Source organism: Vanessa cardui, chromosome 15 (genome assembly GCF_905220365.1).
Source record: "Vanessa cardui chromosome 15, ilVanCard2.1, whole genome shotgun sequence".
NCBI classification, from domain to species: domain Eukaryota; kingdom Metazoa; phylum Arthropoda; class Insecta; order Lepidoptera; family Nymphalidae; genus Vanessa; species Vanessa cardui.
In genome coordinates, this window is record NC_061137.1 from 2,147,992 (window position 1) to 2,162,680 (window position 14,689).

Genomic DNA, 14,689 nt, shown 5'->3' on the forward strand with positions numbered 1-14,689 from the left:
GCAGTCGTTGACCACTTGGGTGTCGATTTCTTTTTTTTTATGGTTTAGTTTGGCGGACGAGCATATGGGCCACCTAATGGTAAGTGGTCACCATTGCCAATAGATAATGACGCTGTAAGAAATATTAACTATTCCTTACATCGTCAATGCGCCACCAACCTTGGGAACTAAGATGACTCTATATCCCTTGTGCCTGTAGTTACACTAGCTTACTCACCCTTAAAACTGGAACACAACAATACTGAGTATTGTTATTTGGCGGTAGAATAACTGATGAGTTGGTGGTACCTACCCAGACGGACTTGCACAAAGCCCTACCACCAAGTAATATATATAGATTGCCTCAATGGAAAGCAATTTTATGTTCTGAAATGCCATCTAGCGGGATAATCTAGAACGAAATACATAGTATAAATTATTTTAATAATTTATTTTCCTTATACAGACATATAAAATAACTTTTGTAGTGATCGGAAACAGGTGGTCTAAAAATATCAAAAACAGTCTATTTTTAAATATATGGATTTGTAGAAGGCACAATAATGTACCGTCGTAGGTGGAGTTAATGTCCGTGAATGTGCAGACTCCGTTATATTCTGCAGTTTAATCTAAAAGTTTATTATTGTCTTAATTAAATTTATATTAAGAACAAACTATCTTCGTGCGCTGGAACTTTTGACAAGATAAAATTCTCAACTATCGCTTGGAATCTCTTTTATTTTTCAAGATAATTATCTATCCCATAAGTTCACTTAGTAATTATTTCATACTTCATATTTTATATAGAACCTGGTTATGTTTTGTGCATACCCATCTAATTGAATGTATCCACTTATATAATAATCTTAGGTCGAACAATTTTTGAAATGTTGTGTGCTATTGAAAAGTGACGAAGCCGTTTTGTTATAAAGAGTTATTTATACTTATTATTATTATCCTTTCCCCCCATTTTTGACCGACATAAAAAGTCTAATTTCTGAAACGTAAATAATCTACATTTTTCAATCAATCACTCACACATACACAGGCATCGGATAATCAGTGGTGAGTTCGTCAATGTACGAGTATTAAATAAAACAGCTCAAAGACGCTATAGAAGTATTTTAAAAGACTACTTCTTTGAGCCAAGGCATATAGTAATTAGCAAGAAAATCATCTGAACAACTTTGCCAAATAAAAAAATATATGAAGAATTTTATTCAAGTAAAACAAAACTTAAAAACTAATTATCAAATAATAAAAATAGAAAACAATACATTACTTATATACCCATATACATATCATAATAAGACATCAAAAATAAATTTGGATAGTGCAGTTAAAACAAATTTTAAATTCAGGTAACCCGTAATTCCTATAAATCGTTGTGATCTGATTGAGTTATCAGTAAAGTTTGGACAAGGGTAATAGAGAGACCATTCCCAGGAAAATTCATTAAATCTCATCGAATTTACACCCGGGCCTTGCTCCGAATCGTAATGTGCTGGGGTTGAAAAAGTTTTGCGGTTACGGGTTTATTTTACGACGTAGCCATGAATTGAAGACTTTAGATACACTAATTAAATTATTTTTTTATATAAGACAGTCGTGTTATTTCCACTGAGTAGAAATGCAACCGCTTTTTATTCATTTTTATACAGTTTTTAATACGAATGTAAATGAAACAGAAAAATGAGAAAAAAATATATGTCAAAAGAGAACTAAGGCAAAATAAAAGGCATATCCTTAAAGAGATTTCTTGAGAAAGATATCTCTTGCAGGAATAAAAAAATATAGATAGTTAAAAAAATTATATAAATTCATAATATTATATAAAGGGAAGCCTTTGGAAATATAACCAACTCCCTCATAGAAATTTTATTTGTATGAAATTTTTACCTAACGAGCAGAAACGATTCTCTCATATTGCCAAGACGATCGCCATGACAAGATAACACTTCAAACAGTACTCGTTCACTACTTCCAGGTTACACCAAAAAGGTGACAGGTACCCTATAATAGTATTGACTCATCTCAACTCGTCAGAGATTTTAATAACCAATTGATGGATATGTATACTCCATTGTACCATAGTCTTCCCCAAATATTTTGAACATTTTGCGATAATTAACAAAATTTAAAAGAGAACAATTCATTATAAAGGTATTATTCATATATACGTCAATATTATCAAATGTCAGTGATAGTATTTTTACTAAAATTTGATAATATACTTAGCGCTTTTATCAAATGAAGGCCAATTTAAAATCAGCTTCAACAATGAAGACATGGCTGTCTATGAGACTGCAGAGACTCACTATTTTCAGGTATATCATTACATAAAAAATAAATGTTCAGAATACGGGCAATATTGCCAACGTTTAGCCAAGGCTAAAACCAAGATTTGATTCACTACATTTCGAATCCTTTTTTAAGTTTTTGTCATGGGTAATTGTGATTTCATATATTCTATATCAAATTATAATATACATAATTAACTTACAAAATTTAATTTTATGAAAAGTAAAAACAGTACGCATAATTCCAAATTTGTGTGGATTAAAAACTCATTAGGATTATTCGAATCTACCTTAAAACAAACTCAATTATGTTCTGAAATGTCCATCCAGCGAAGTAAGCTCTCAGACGGATTTATACGACTGTATTTTTATATGTAATGAATTTATTAAAAAAGCAGAGAATACGTAAAATGTTTTATTTACAAACGAAATTACAGTAGATTAAAAAATACAATCCAATTTGTATTCTTAGCGAACTTGAAAAGTTCTTTTGTCTATCGTCAATTTCATTTTTTTTGGAGCTATTGTTTACAAAAGCAAGTTATAGGATATTCTGCTTAAAATTGAACAACGACTCCAAAAGTAACTAAGTGGCTTTTGGAAATGCATAAATATTGTTTTTTCAGTGCAGGTAAAATTTTACAGAGTTCTGTGCGTTGGTAACCACTTACTTCCAAGCCTATTTGATAGTCATCTATAGAAAAATACATACCAAAAATTTCTGTAAAAAATATTCATAAAAAATAGCAAATGCCTAAACAATTATAAAATATTTATCGTCTAGTATTTTCATTAACAATGAATTTTAATTTGTATAAAATTTTAAGCAAATAAAAATAAAATAATCTTAGTATTTTGTTTAACGAACTCGCTATACTCGTAATAGCAGAAATGTTTAATTTCAATCTAATGTGAAAAAATACTCTAGCTGCAAAATGCTACTATTGTAAATTAAGATTTAAAGTTAAAACTTTAGCCTATATTTTCCAAATTTATCATTTTGGCGCTTAGGCTTTATCTGAGCAAAACTTTGATAAGTGAACACGCATCAAAGAAAGAAATAGTTAATATTTGTCAAATGTCCTTACATCACCAATTTGCCACAAAAATTTAAGCTTGGGAGATGTTGGTATTTTGTGATTGTAGTTAAAATGCCTCAGTCAACCTTAAAACTGAAACACACCAAAACTCAGTAATAAAAATTTATACGTGAGACTATAACCAGTATTAAAAATGTATACTTGTGTGTGTGACCTTTGGCAAAAGTGACCTTTGCGTCAGACTTTCACAATGTCCTTTTTAGAAGGATATATTTTAAAGAATTAATTCATTTTGTACTTTACATAACCAATTTTAAAATGTAAACATGATCTTCTAAAGCAAAGCAAATAATATTCAAAAATCCGAGCGTAAAGTCGAATACACATCCATATTGAAATTAAACTTTATAAAAAAGAGTGTCTCTCACACCGAAGAGATCGTAACAGTGCATGAATAAATCAACCGAATCCGACCGTTATCGTTTCTTAAATAATATCGCAAATTGTCTGTCCCTTTCTAAACGATCCTCTGGGAAGTGATAAGTTGAGACAAAAAACGTCATGGCCAGTGCGTTCGTTTAAGCGCCAAATCTTGATAAAAGGGTCCAAAGGTCCCTAGATGTACGAGATTTATTGTTGTAAATCTCTCGAGTTGAAAATATATCTTTGGAACACTTACAAAACTAACAGTTGTTATTTTATTCTTATTGTCGGTGTCACTGGCATCGGTGTTGTGTGTGATTTAGTATTTGGTAAATTTGAAGCTATTGTTGGTTACAGATACTCTCTCGTGTGTAGAATCCATTGTTAACATTTGTTCTCTGAAATGTTTTTTGGATTTCCTTTTCAAATAATGTTTACCCTTTAATTGTTGTCTATGCTCTTATATGAAGTTATTATTTTTTTAAATTAAGGCACAAAGTCAAAAAGTAAGATCGTGTGAAAAACAAAAGAGGTTATAGAATTAAGTTATTTAAGCAATTATATTTACAAGAATCAAAATTAAAATTGTATTGTATTATGTGTGTAATTTTTCAAATTTGACATCGTAATAATTAATTACTAAACTTATATAATTTTTAAATAGTTGTATAAAACTCAAATGCTTCTCTTTTAAAATAGTATGTCATTTATATAATATAATAGTATACATAGTTAAATAAAAATCACGTCTCGTTGAAAAAAATATAAAATAGTTGTTGAAAAGTAAAGTAATGGAACCAAATTGCAAACTTTTGGTGCACTAACTTTTAAATATCCACTTAACCCCGTGTTACAAGACAGCTCAGAAGCTAAACACTAAAATATACAAGACATAAATAGGTTCATATATTTGAATAAGAAGCTGCAACGTGCGAATATTACGGTACGGTGTGACAGGAGGCCATTACATAAAGGAAAGAATTCGACTTTAGCTTCCGTGTGGAATTTGCATTAAGCTCATTTCACAGTGTAAAAGAACAAAGGCCTTTGATTATATTGAGTAAAAAGTTTAAAAAATCATTATTTTCCTATTAAAAACAGATGCAGTTTTAAATTTTAAATCTATACTTAATATTATAAATGTGAAAGTAATTCTGTCTGTTTATTGCTCTTTTACGACCAAACCGCTGAACCGATTTTGATTAAATTTGGTATGAAGTGAATTTAAACTCCAAGGAAGAACATAGGCATCTATTGCCCAATATATGACAACTAGTGTATAAATATTTAAGAAAAGATATTAAAAAAGCTATGATTTGGTTATGATATTTTATCGTGTTGGAACAATTCGTTTATGTGTGTCCTATATGGAAACACGCCGGCACTGAGCACTCTGAAATACCTACTAAAAAAACAGTGGCACTCATTTCATCTATTGGAGGTTAAGGAATTACTTGTGCATAATATAATCTGCATCCAGCGTAACAGCTGACTAGAAGTGTCGTCAACATCTACAATAGCTTACTGTACCTACATATCTTGCTCACCACTATGATTTTTCCCCTTTCAGCAGAACCCTCGTATTAAGTATTGAGAGTGACCTATATAAAGTGACCTTACAGGGTGCACCGTATTGCACCATAGTGTACCCCACACCAGCGACCTTTACAACCTATAAAAAAAACCTTTTTTATAGGTTAGTATAGAAAATTGTTTGAGATTTTTTTTTGTATATTGACTTACGTTGATACACTATTATCCGTTAGACGTGCTATTTTTAATATTATATAAATATATACGCTCTAATTTGATATATTAAATTTAAAAAAAAACCGTCCGCGCAATATGATCTATCTATTGATATATCTATATCTCGAGTTCAAAGTTTTACTCTATACATATTAATAACAAAACGATAGATCATATCGCATATAATTTTCTAACATTTCTTGATCGTCTTTTATTTTTCTTTTCGAGTTCATTCCTTTAAAACATATCTGATATTGATGGGAATATATCTACAGTCTTAACGCTAGAATGAAACTAAATCTTGCGTCCCTTACGCCTGTTTGACACTGAGTCGTTCACCCCTGAAACCGGAACGTTGCAATACAAGTTATTGCCACTTTGTGGTAGACTAATTAATCAACGGACATGTTCAAAGCCCTACCAAGTATAAGCACCGGTGTTGTGTGTAATCCTGTGTGTAAAAAGCATTTTATCTTTATGAAAATTTTCCCAACTCGACATAGCAACTCGTTTTAAAATAAAGCTACATTCAATTCATTTATTTGTCACATAAATTTCAACCATTGTTAATCCAGTCGTCCGCAAGATCAGATAGTATGACGCGGCCTTATTCGGGCTTGCTTTGAATTTCAAATATATACAAACGCATGTTTCATAACGACGCTTATCTCCTTCTATTCTACATATTACGATGAACCTAATAACTTTAATGTATGACAACTTTGTTACGATACATGGATAGTTATTTTGAAATATTTTATACTAATTGACGACTTTAGATCAAGTAAAAAATACTTACAAGCTACATATCATTAAAGATGTTTTTTTATCATATGCAATTTTAATAACATAAAAAAATTATAAAATTTATATGTGTCTATATACAGGGTTATTGGTAATTCAACGTATATCCGTTAAGAGGTGATAGAGATGACTATTTTTTGGGGGTTAAAATTATTGAAAATAGTCACCTCTATCACCTCCCAACGGATATATACGTCGAATTACCAATAACCCTTTATAGCACGGGTACTTAATTAGTACCAGTCTTTTGTAATATTGGTTCAGTTACTGCCTGCATATAATTATCTATGTTTAAGGATTAGGCTTCATAAGGCTTACAGCATATTCCATCACGCTACTCCAATACGGTTTGGTGTACATATATATGTATGTAACAGAATTTTGTCGAAATTAGACACATGCGTTTTTCCTCGCGATGTTTTCTATCGAGATTAATTATAAACACAAATTAAGAACATAAATATTCAGTGGTGCTTGCTTGGGTTTGAACGCTTAATTATCGTTTAAGATTAATTCGTTCTAACCACTGGGCCATCTCGGCTCTAAGATGATTATAAGATAAATAAATAAAAATGTAATCAAATTACCAGCAGCTAGTTGATTTTGAACCCACAATCTTTGCGAAATAAAATGTCTCGGTTCATAATTTTAAATTTAGAATAATCAACTAAATTGCTATCCCTTAAATATAAGAGTTTACTACCGTTAACCCTTTTACCCTTCCCTTGCTACTCTATAAATAGTTTGTCTGGAAGAGATCGCTGTAAGCGATACGGCCTTTGCATACTTTGTACTTATTCTTATTAATACTTCGAAGTAAGTTTTGAACACCGTTTACAGTAAAGAATAATTAAATATTTTTAGATTCCAGACGATAAATATTGCTTGTAATAATAAATATGTGTATCTTTTCGAAGCCGACTGTACATAATGCATAAATTTACATAATACGTGATAAATAACGTGACGCACTGACATAGATAATTTCCAAATCAATAGTTATTATTCATAGCTCATAAATTTGATCGTTAATTCTGTAATCGCGGATTATTGTTCAACAAATACTTATAAACACACAAATATGATCAAAATGAATTTGTCTTAAATTATAATATATTTATTAACTAGTGACTCCTCCGACTTCACACGGGTGCAATACAGAAAATAAATATACTACAAAAATTGTTGATTTACGACATCACATTAGAAATATCTAAAATTATCAGTGTTTCTTTATTTTATTGTACATGTATTATAGACAAAAATATTCCTCTCAAATCACTGTAACTATAAAAAAAAACGTATTAAAATATGTTCCATAATTTTAAAGATCTGAGCATATAATATAGGCAGACAGCGGATGTCAATATCAATGATGCACGTACATATAGGTTTAGTGAAATATTATGTCAGAAAACATTAAGGTTAGTTAAGATAGAAAGATTAATGTCTTTCTCCAATTCGGTCTTATTATTTGCCCCTTTCACGCCCAATGAAGTTTCATCCAAATCAATGAACAAAGCGTATCAACTATATTCTCGTGACGATAGGGAAATGTTTTAAAACATATACGAGTATATTGTAAGATATGAAAATAAGACACGTAAAGAAAAAACTACAAAACGCATGTCCTGACAAATTATTAATTATCTTAATCAATATGGATAGAATTTCATTTGATTATTATTATTGTAAAATATTTTTGTAATCTTTTTTGAGAAAAAGGTAGCAGTGCTTATGGGCAGTGCCTATTAGGTACCTAATGGTATGCGATCACTACTAAGGATGTTGGTGCTATGATAAATTATAACCATCTCTTTTTACGAAAAATAATAGCTTCTTTCGAAGCAATATAACATTTATCCACTGAAGATACCTTCAATACATTGCGAATTGAATATAAATGAATATATAAAATTTAAATAAATATTTTCGAAGATGTTACAAAATAAAACAAAATGGTTTGTATTGTCTAATGACAAAGAAGCTGTGAACGTTGTAAGACATTCAATATTTAGTATTATATTTTACGATCAAATTCTAGTAGAAATAATAACGGACTATTTATCATTAATTGCTATAAGCGACAATACCAGCTCTTGCACTAATGACGTCATAAGTAGTGATGGAGAGAAGCTCCGTCGAAACTGTGTATTTTGTAGCTACAAAATATATTAATAATAAGAACATATTTTTCTTTTAATTTCATATAAATGTCGTCGTCACTCGGATGTAAAGTTTAATCAAAGCTATCATTCGTAATTACCAGGCAACTATAAAATCGAGAAGTTCTTTTTGTAATTAACTCCAGCCATAGTAGTATTAAGCTACCCTCTCATTTTGTATTCATTACAAGCCTGAATTTCTGTAAATAGGTCAAATTATATGTTTCAATAAATTATTGAATTTCATTTCAGCTTAAAATTTTTATTATAAAGGCATATTAAAAATGGAACAATCTTTTAATTATTCCTTTTTTTTGTTTAATTAAATCTGATACAGAATATTTAATTAAACTTGAGATGTTTTCGTTTGAAATATGTACGTTAATTTTTTGTCATACTCGATGTTTATATAACACTAAATGTTTTTTTTCCTTTTATTAAAATATTGATATTCGAATTTGACTTCATCATGATATTGATTAAAAGAAATATTTAGCAAAACAATATTGTTACGATCAGTATTTTTAATAGATTTTTATTATTTTGTTTCAGATAAAAGAAAGATGGAGCGAAGAATAGCAAGGATAATGTACATCCTAATAATATTCGCGCTAGTAAATGAAATGTCGATCGCCGTTCAAGCGAAAGATAACAATAAGAGGCGGAGTAAAGAAAAAATGGGAGGATTCCACAAGAATATCTGCGACATAACCGATCGTGATTCCAAAGTCCATTGCTACTGTGAAAATACAAGAGAACCTAGAAACGCAACAAAAGCTGAATGCTGGGTATTCAATGGCGGTATACCCCGTGACGATCTCATCTGGCAAAGTTTTGCCTCACAACCGACTTTGCAAACTTTATCTTTTAACGTTCGTGTCGATGGCGCGCTAGGCTACGTGCCGACCAAAGCGCTTCAGTACTTACAAAGACTTAAATCCATAAATATCAAGTATGGTAACATAGTTGATGTTAGCTCTCACGCGTTCGCCAATCTAACTAATTTGAAAGAGGTATCTATTTCCCAAAATCAGATCGAAACTTTACAACAGTATGCATTCGCGTACCTACCTAATTTGACGGTGGTTAATTTAGAAGAAAATATGATTTTGGAAATTGGGAGGGATTCATTCTTCGACGTTCCAAAATTGCAAAAACTTGTATTCACTAAAAATAATATATCAACAATTAGTAACGGGGCATTTCAACATGCTTTCAATTTGTTAGAATTGGACCTGAACAAAAACAACATATTCCATCTGAACCGTCACACGTTTGATGGATTGGCCAACTTAAGGAAATTGGATCTCAGACGTAACCGAATTTACAATCTGACCGAATTCACGTTCGCCGAACTGTGGAATTTACAAGAGTTGCTTTTGGGAAAGAACGAATTAAAATATATATCAGAGAGAGCGTTCGATGGTTTATCCCAGCTCCGTAAGTTGTCCCTCGATGACAATAAACTTGCGTCGCTTCCCTCCGGTTTATTCGAGGGCGTGAGGGGTCTCAGCTCCCTAGATTTGCGTTCCAACGAACTACACGCTTTAACTTTCGACAACATCAAGCCCATATTGGATAATTTGAAGCCTTCAGGCAGCAATTTGCTTCTCGAAGGTAATAATGAATATTTAATACTTACTCTTAGTAGTCTATGATGAGCTTAAAGAACATTTTGAATGTTTAACGAGGAGAAATAGACATTTCAGGACAACTTTGATATACTTAATAGTTTGTTCGCTTTCGATACCGCTGGGTGTTTTTGAATCGCGTTACTATCTTTGCGATTATCACACTCATCCGAAAGTTTGCTGGCGTCGAATGTTCACTAACGCCACGGTTTCCCATCTCATAGAGACAAGATCTCGTACCTTATACTGTAATGACTCTGTTTTGCACGTGAATTGCGAGTAATGTTAGTATTTTATGTTATTGCAGATGATTATCGTAATATTACATTTATGACTTTTATGAATATTTAAAAGATTATCTTTATTTGAAAAATAATTAGTATTATGCATAATATATCCATATCGTATACAATAGAGAATAAATTCATTTTACTGACATCTGTTGAAAGCAATTCAAGTTACCCTTTAAGTATCATATGGTAAATATCTAATTTAAATTAAGATTCAATGTAGATTTATAGTAGATAACTTTATTAATCGACCGCTCGATATACATATATACGTACACTTATTATAGTACTTACTTATTATGTAGTTGATGACACTTTAATTCCTTAATAATTGAGTTAATGCATTTCATTTATTATAACTGTTAACATATATATCTTTAAGTAGCAAAAATATTCCAACTCAACCTCAGTATAAAAAGCTACAATGAATTCAATACGAATCCTTAATTTTCTTTTGTTAATTAAAAATATTTCCTCAAAAATACTTAAATTTTATGTTAAAATATATTTTAACAACATTTAAATAATTTACAGAGAACAACTTCGTTTGCGACTGCAGATTGCAATGGATGCATATATTACGAAACGAAACAAAAAGTCAGAATACAAAAGATTCGTTGGAAGGAGTGACGTGTAAAATGGATCCACCGATCGTTAGCTCCGCATACAACAAGATGCCAGACGTTATTACGAATGTAAACCAAAATTTATTACACGCTGATGCTACTTTAGATAAATTTACAAAAACTAATGAAACAGATAAGAAATTTGATGAAATAAAAGATATGGTAAATGAAATAAATGCAAAGAAAGGCGTTAAGAGAAATGTTTTGAAAATACCACCAGAAACACTCCCGTGTCCTGCTGAAACGAGGAAAACGACCGAGAATCCACCGTTCGTAGTAGATCCTGTGATTCCAATTCAAAATGAAATGAAGACGTTTAGATTTCAAGAGATGAATGCTGCTCATAACATGCCTTTTGTATTCGGCCTTATATTATGGAGTGTTTGTTTTGTGTTCTTCTTCACTTAGGTATTGTTCGACGATTTGACGATTCTAGTCACTATTGTAAGGGAGATACAGACTATTTTCAAATTAATTTCGAAATAGATAAACGCAATTTAAATTTAGTATTAGATCTCATTTAAATACATTTTCGAAGTGAGATGATTTTTAAATATCGAACAACTCGTAATGAAGCTTCGAATTACGAATTTAATTAGACATTAAATTTATACGTAGAATTTAGTTTATTTATTGAATAAATTTTGGATCCATTTTTAAAAGAAAAATGCTTTATTGATTTATTTAATTTTTTCTGCGAGCAACACTTTTTTTTTTAAATATTTGAATTGCGTTTATTATGTTCGTGCTAAATATTAAGATAATTATAAGCGAGCACAGATAATTAATAAACATTGTATCATATTCACATAAATGTTGTATATTGTTGAGAGATAGGATTAATTAGACTTAATTCATTTGTATGAATGTTTTTTTTTTGTGTTTATTAAGCTTAAACTGTAATTTTGAGCACAATTTAAAAATAGAAGAAAAAAATTGATTCTCCTTGAATGTTAAATAAATACGTTCAAAATTTTTAAATGTAAAATTACATTGTTAATTAATAAACATAATATATCGTTCGTAATTTGATTGAAAGTATAATACAAATAATTAAAAAATACACGTAAGTAAGCTTGCATTTCGTAATGTAAATATTACATAAATTTTAATCTTTTTTACATATTTAGACATAATATGTAATATTATTTTACTCATCAATTTCAAAATAAAGACATGGTATAAAAGAAAGCAAAACTTTGCTAAACATTAAAAAAATCTATAATGTATTTGTATAGTACGACACAACTTAGATGTAGCATCGGCAAATCCAATAAAACTGATTACTGCCGAGTTATACAACCAATAGAAATAGTTCCCTATACATTCGAGGCTATTCGTCGCTATAGATTCTTACGTCAGTTCAACTTGATAAAGCAAGTGCATGTAAATCGACGTGTCAAATTGACGAATATATAAGGTGATATGATATTAAAAGTTTACAAAGTTCCGTTTTTGCAGAGATCATATTCACATAAGAAATAAATATTGATAATTTGGGATAGCGTAGTAATTCGGATGTGATCGATTTTACGAATTTTGCCGATGTTACATCTAAGTCGTGTCGTGCTATACCAAGTCGAATAATTTTAAATTCTCCCAGTGTTTCCAATAGCTATAAATATAGTAGAGTGACAATGTCATAGTCTAGTCTTTTTTTAAATTCAAAATGGCGCTGCGTCAATAATGATATTATATAGCAATAAGTCTTAAAGTTTATTAATTAATTTTAATTAGTATTTATGTGTAACACTGTATAAAACAATTTGACGAGCATTTTGTATGAGTACATTGACTGTGTAATTTTTTTACAAATGTTGTTTTATTTTCCTTTCAGTTGTTCAAATATTACCTTCCAAATATATAACATGAGAATGATCATATCACACTGTACTGGGACCGATCTATAATCACTGACAGGACTGTTGTCGCCAACAAGCCTGATATAGTGGTGATAGATCGGTCAGAGCGCCGCACGATAATTGTTGACATCACCATCCCTCATGACGAGAATCTCGTGAAGGCTGAGAAAGATAAACAAATAAAATATCTTGACTTAGCTCACAAGGTTGTTGACATGTGGGATGTGGATACAGCAGTTGTTGTGCCGATAGTTGTTTCAGCGAATGGCCTAATGGCCAAGAGCCTCGACCAACACCTTAAGAGGCTCTCGTTAGGTAGCTGGGTCAAGGGCCTGATGCAGAAGGCAGTACTCCTCGGCACGGCTCGTATTGTGAGGAAGTTCCTCTCTCTTGAGCCCTGACCACCGGTGGCTTGGACCCTGTTCCCGCCACTGGTTGGCCTCTGTATTTTATATTTTTAAATATATTTTATATGTCTGTATTTTATATTTAAAAATGTAATATTATATGAGTGAAAATAAATAAAAAAAAATAAATTAACAGCCTGTAAATTTCAAGAGGGCTCGGAACATATTCCATGCTGTTCCAATGCGGGTTGATGGAATGCACATGTGGTAGAATTTCAATGAAATTCTGCCACATGTGCATGACATATGCAGATTTCTTCACGATGTTTTCCGTCACCGCCGAGCACAAGATGAATTATAAGCACAAATTAAGCACATATATGTATAGTGGTGCTTGCCTGGGTTTGAACCCGAAATCATCGGTTAAGGTGCACGCGTTCTAACCACTGGGCCATCTCGGCTCAACCATAATGACAGGAAATTAATTCCATTTTTAGTGACAAATAAAATAATTATTAAAAAAAAGAATATAAGCCATCAGAGCATTAATATAAATATTGGTATAATATTCAATGCTTGTAGGTTGACGTCAAATGAATATGAACCTTATTATTAAAAACCAAATGGACCTTTTTGAATAACTTTATTGCTTTAGATATATTACTAAAATTGTCCGCCTTTGTATTCAAAGAACTGAATTAGTAATCTGATTGATACATCACATCCGCCTGTTGATATCTGTATTAATTAGATTGGGCACTCGCCCACGTACAAAATATACAAGCGAGAGGTATACGTATAAATATATTTAATTTAAGAACCCTACCGTGTCGATCCTATTCGATGTATGTATGCCATGTGATAACATATTTAAATGCACAAAAAGTACTATAAGAGTAACATTTCTGGGACCTAATTGCATGCCTATGACGTAAGCACCGTTGACCGATACATCATTAAACAATACACCATCAAAAAACACAAACTTCCTGAATCATTACAAAATACGTTAAATATACCCAGACTTCATTCAATTCGTTTCGGTGGTTAAACGCAATTGTAATTTTAATTTCCAATTATACATGTCATTAGTTACGTAAAGGGAATAAAATGAAACACGAACGGGAATTTAACACAGAGGTGATTTAAATTTGATATAATTAGACATTATTAGATTTTAGTTTCCAATCCATTTGACCATACATCATCAATTAATTATATATATAATCCATACATTACATTTATATTACTTATGTTTTCCATCGATGGAATTTAACTTTGTATAGTAACGCATTAGTATGTGTGCACAAACACAAGTATATTCTGTAATTAATTATTACCACGACGAATTAAATTCAATACCGAATGGAGTTCAGGCGCAGGATCCGTGTCTACTTGCTTTTCGAACCGAGAGAGACCGACGGACGGAACGCTGAGATCATCCATACTCCCATCCTTCTGAGAACTTTTTAC

At 31.1% G+C, this 14,689-nt stretch overlaps 1 protein-coding gene across 1 annotated transcript; it reads left to right on the plus strand.

The window, feature by feature from the left end:
- The first annotated feature begins 300 nt into the window (after positions 1-300).
- On the plus strand, positions 301-11,639 carry LOC124535726 (connectin-like). Its single transcript, XM_047112039.1, has 3 exons — positions 301-324; positions 9,013-10,077; positions 10,916-11,639. Exons 2-3 carry the CDS (start codon positions 9,024-9,026, stop codon positions 11,413-11,415), a joined length of 1,554 nt encoding a protein of 517 aa, XP_046967995.1. The 5' UTR covers positions 301-324; positions 9,013-9,023; the 3' UTR covers positions 11,416-11,639.
- The last annotated feature ends 3,050 nt before the right edge of the window (positions 11,640-14,689 follow it).

What these genes read in the sequence shown, in the direction of transcription:
- LOC124535726 (XM_047112039.1), top strand. Translation starts at nt 9,024, where the DNA reads ATGGAGCGAAGAATAGCAAGGATAATGTACATCCTAATAATATTCGCG. An exon ending in CAGCAATTTGCTTCTCGAAG is followed by an intron (nt 10,078 to 10,915) that starts GTAATAATGAAT and finishes AATAATTTACAG; the next exon opens with AGAACAACTTCGTTTGCGAC.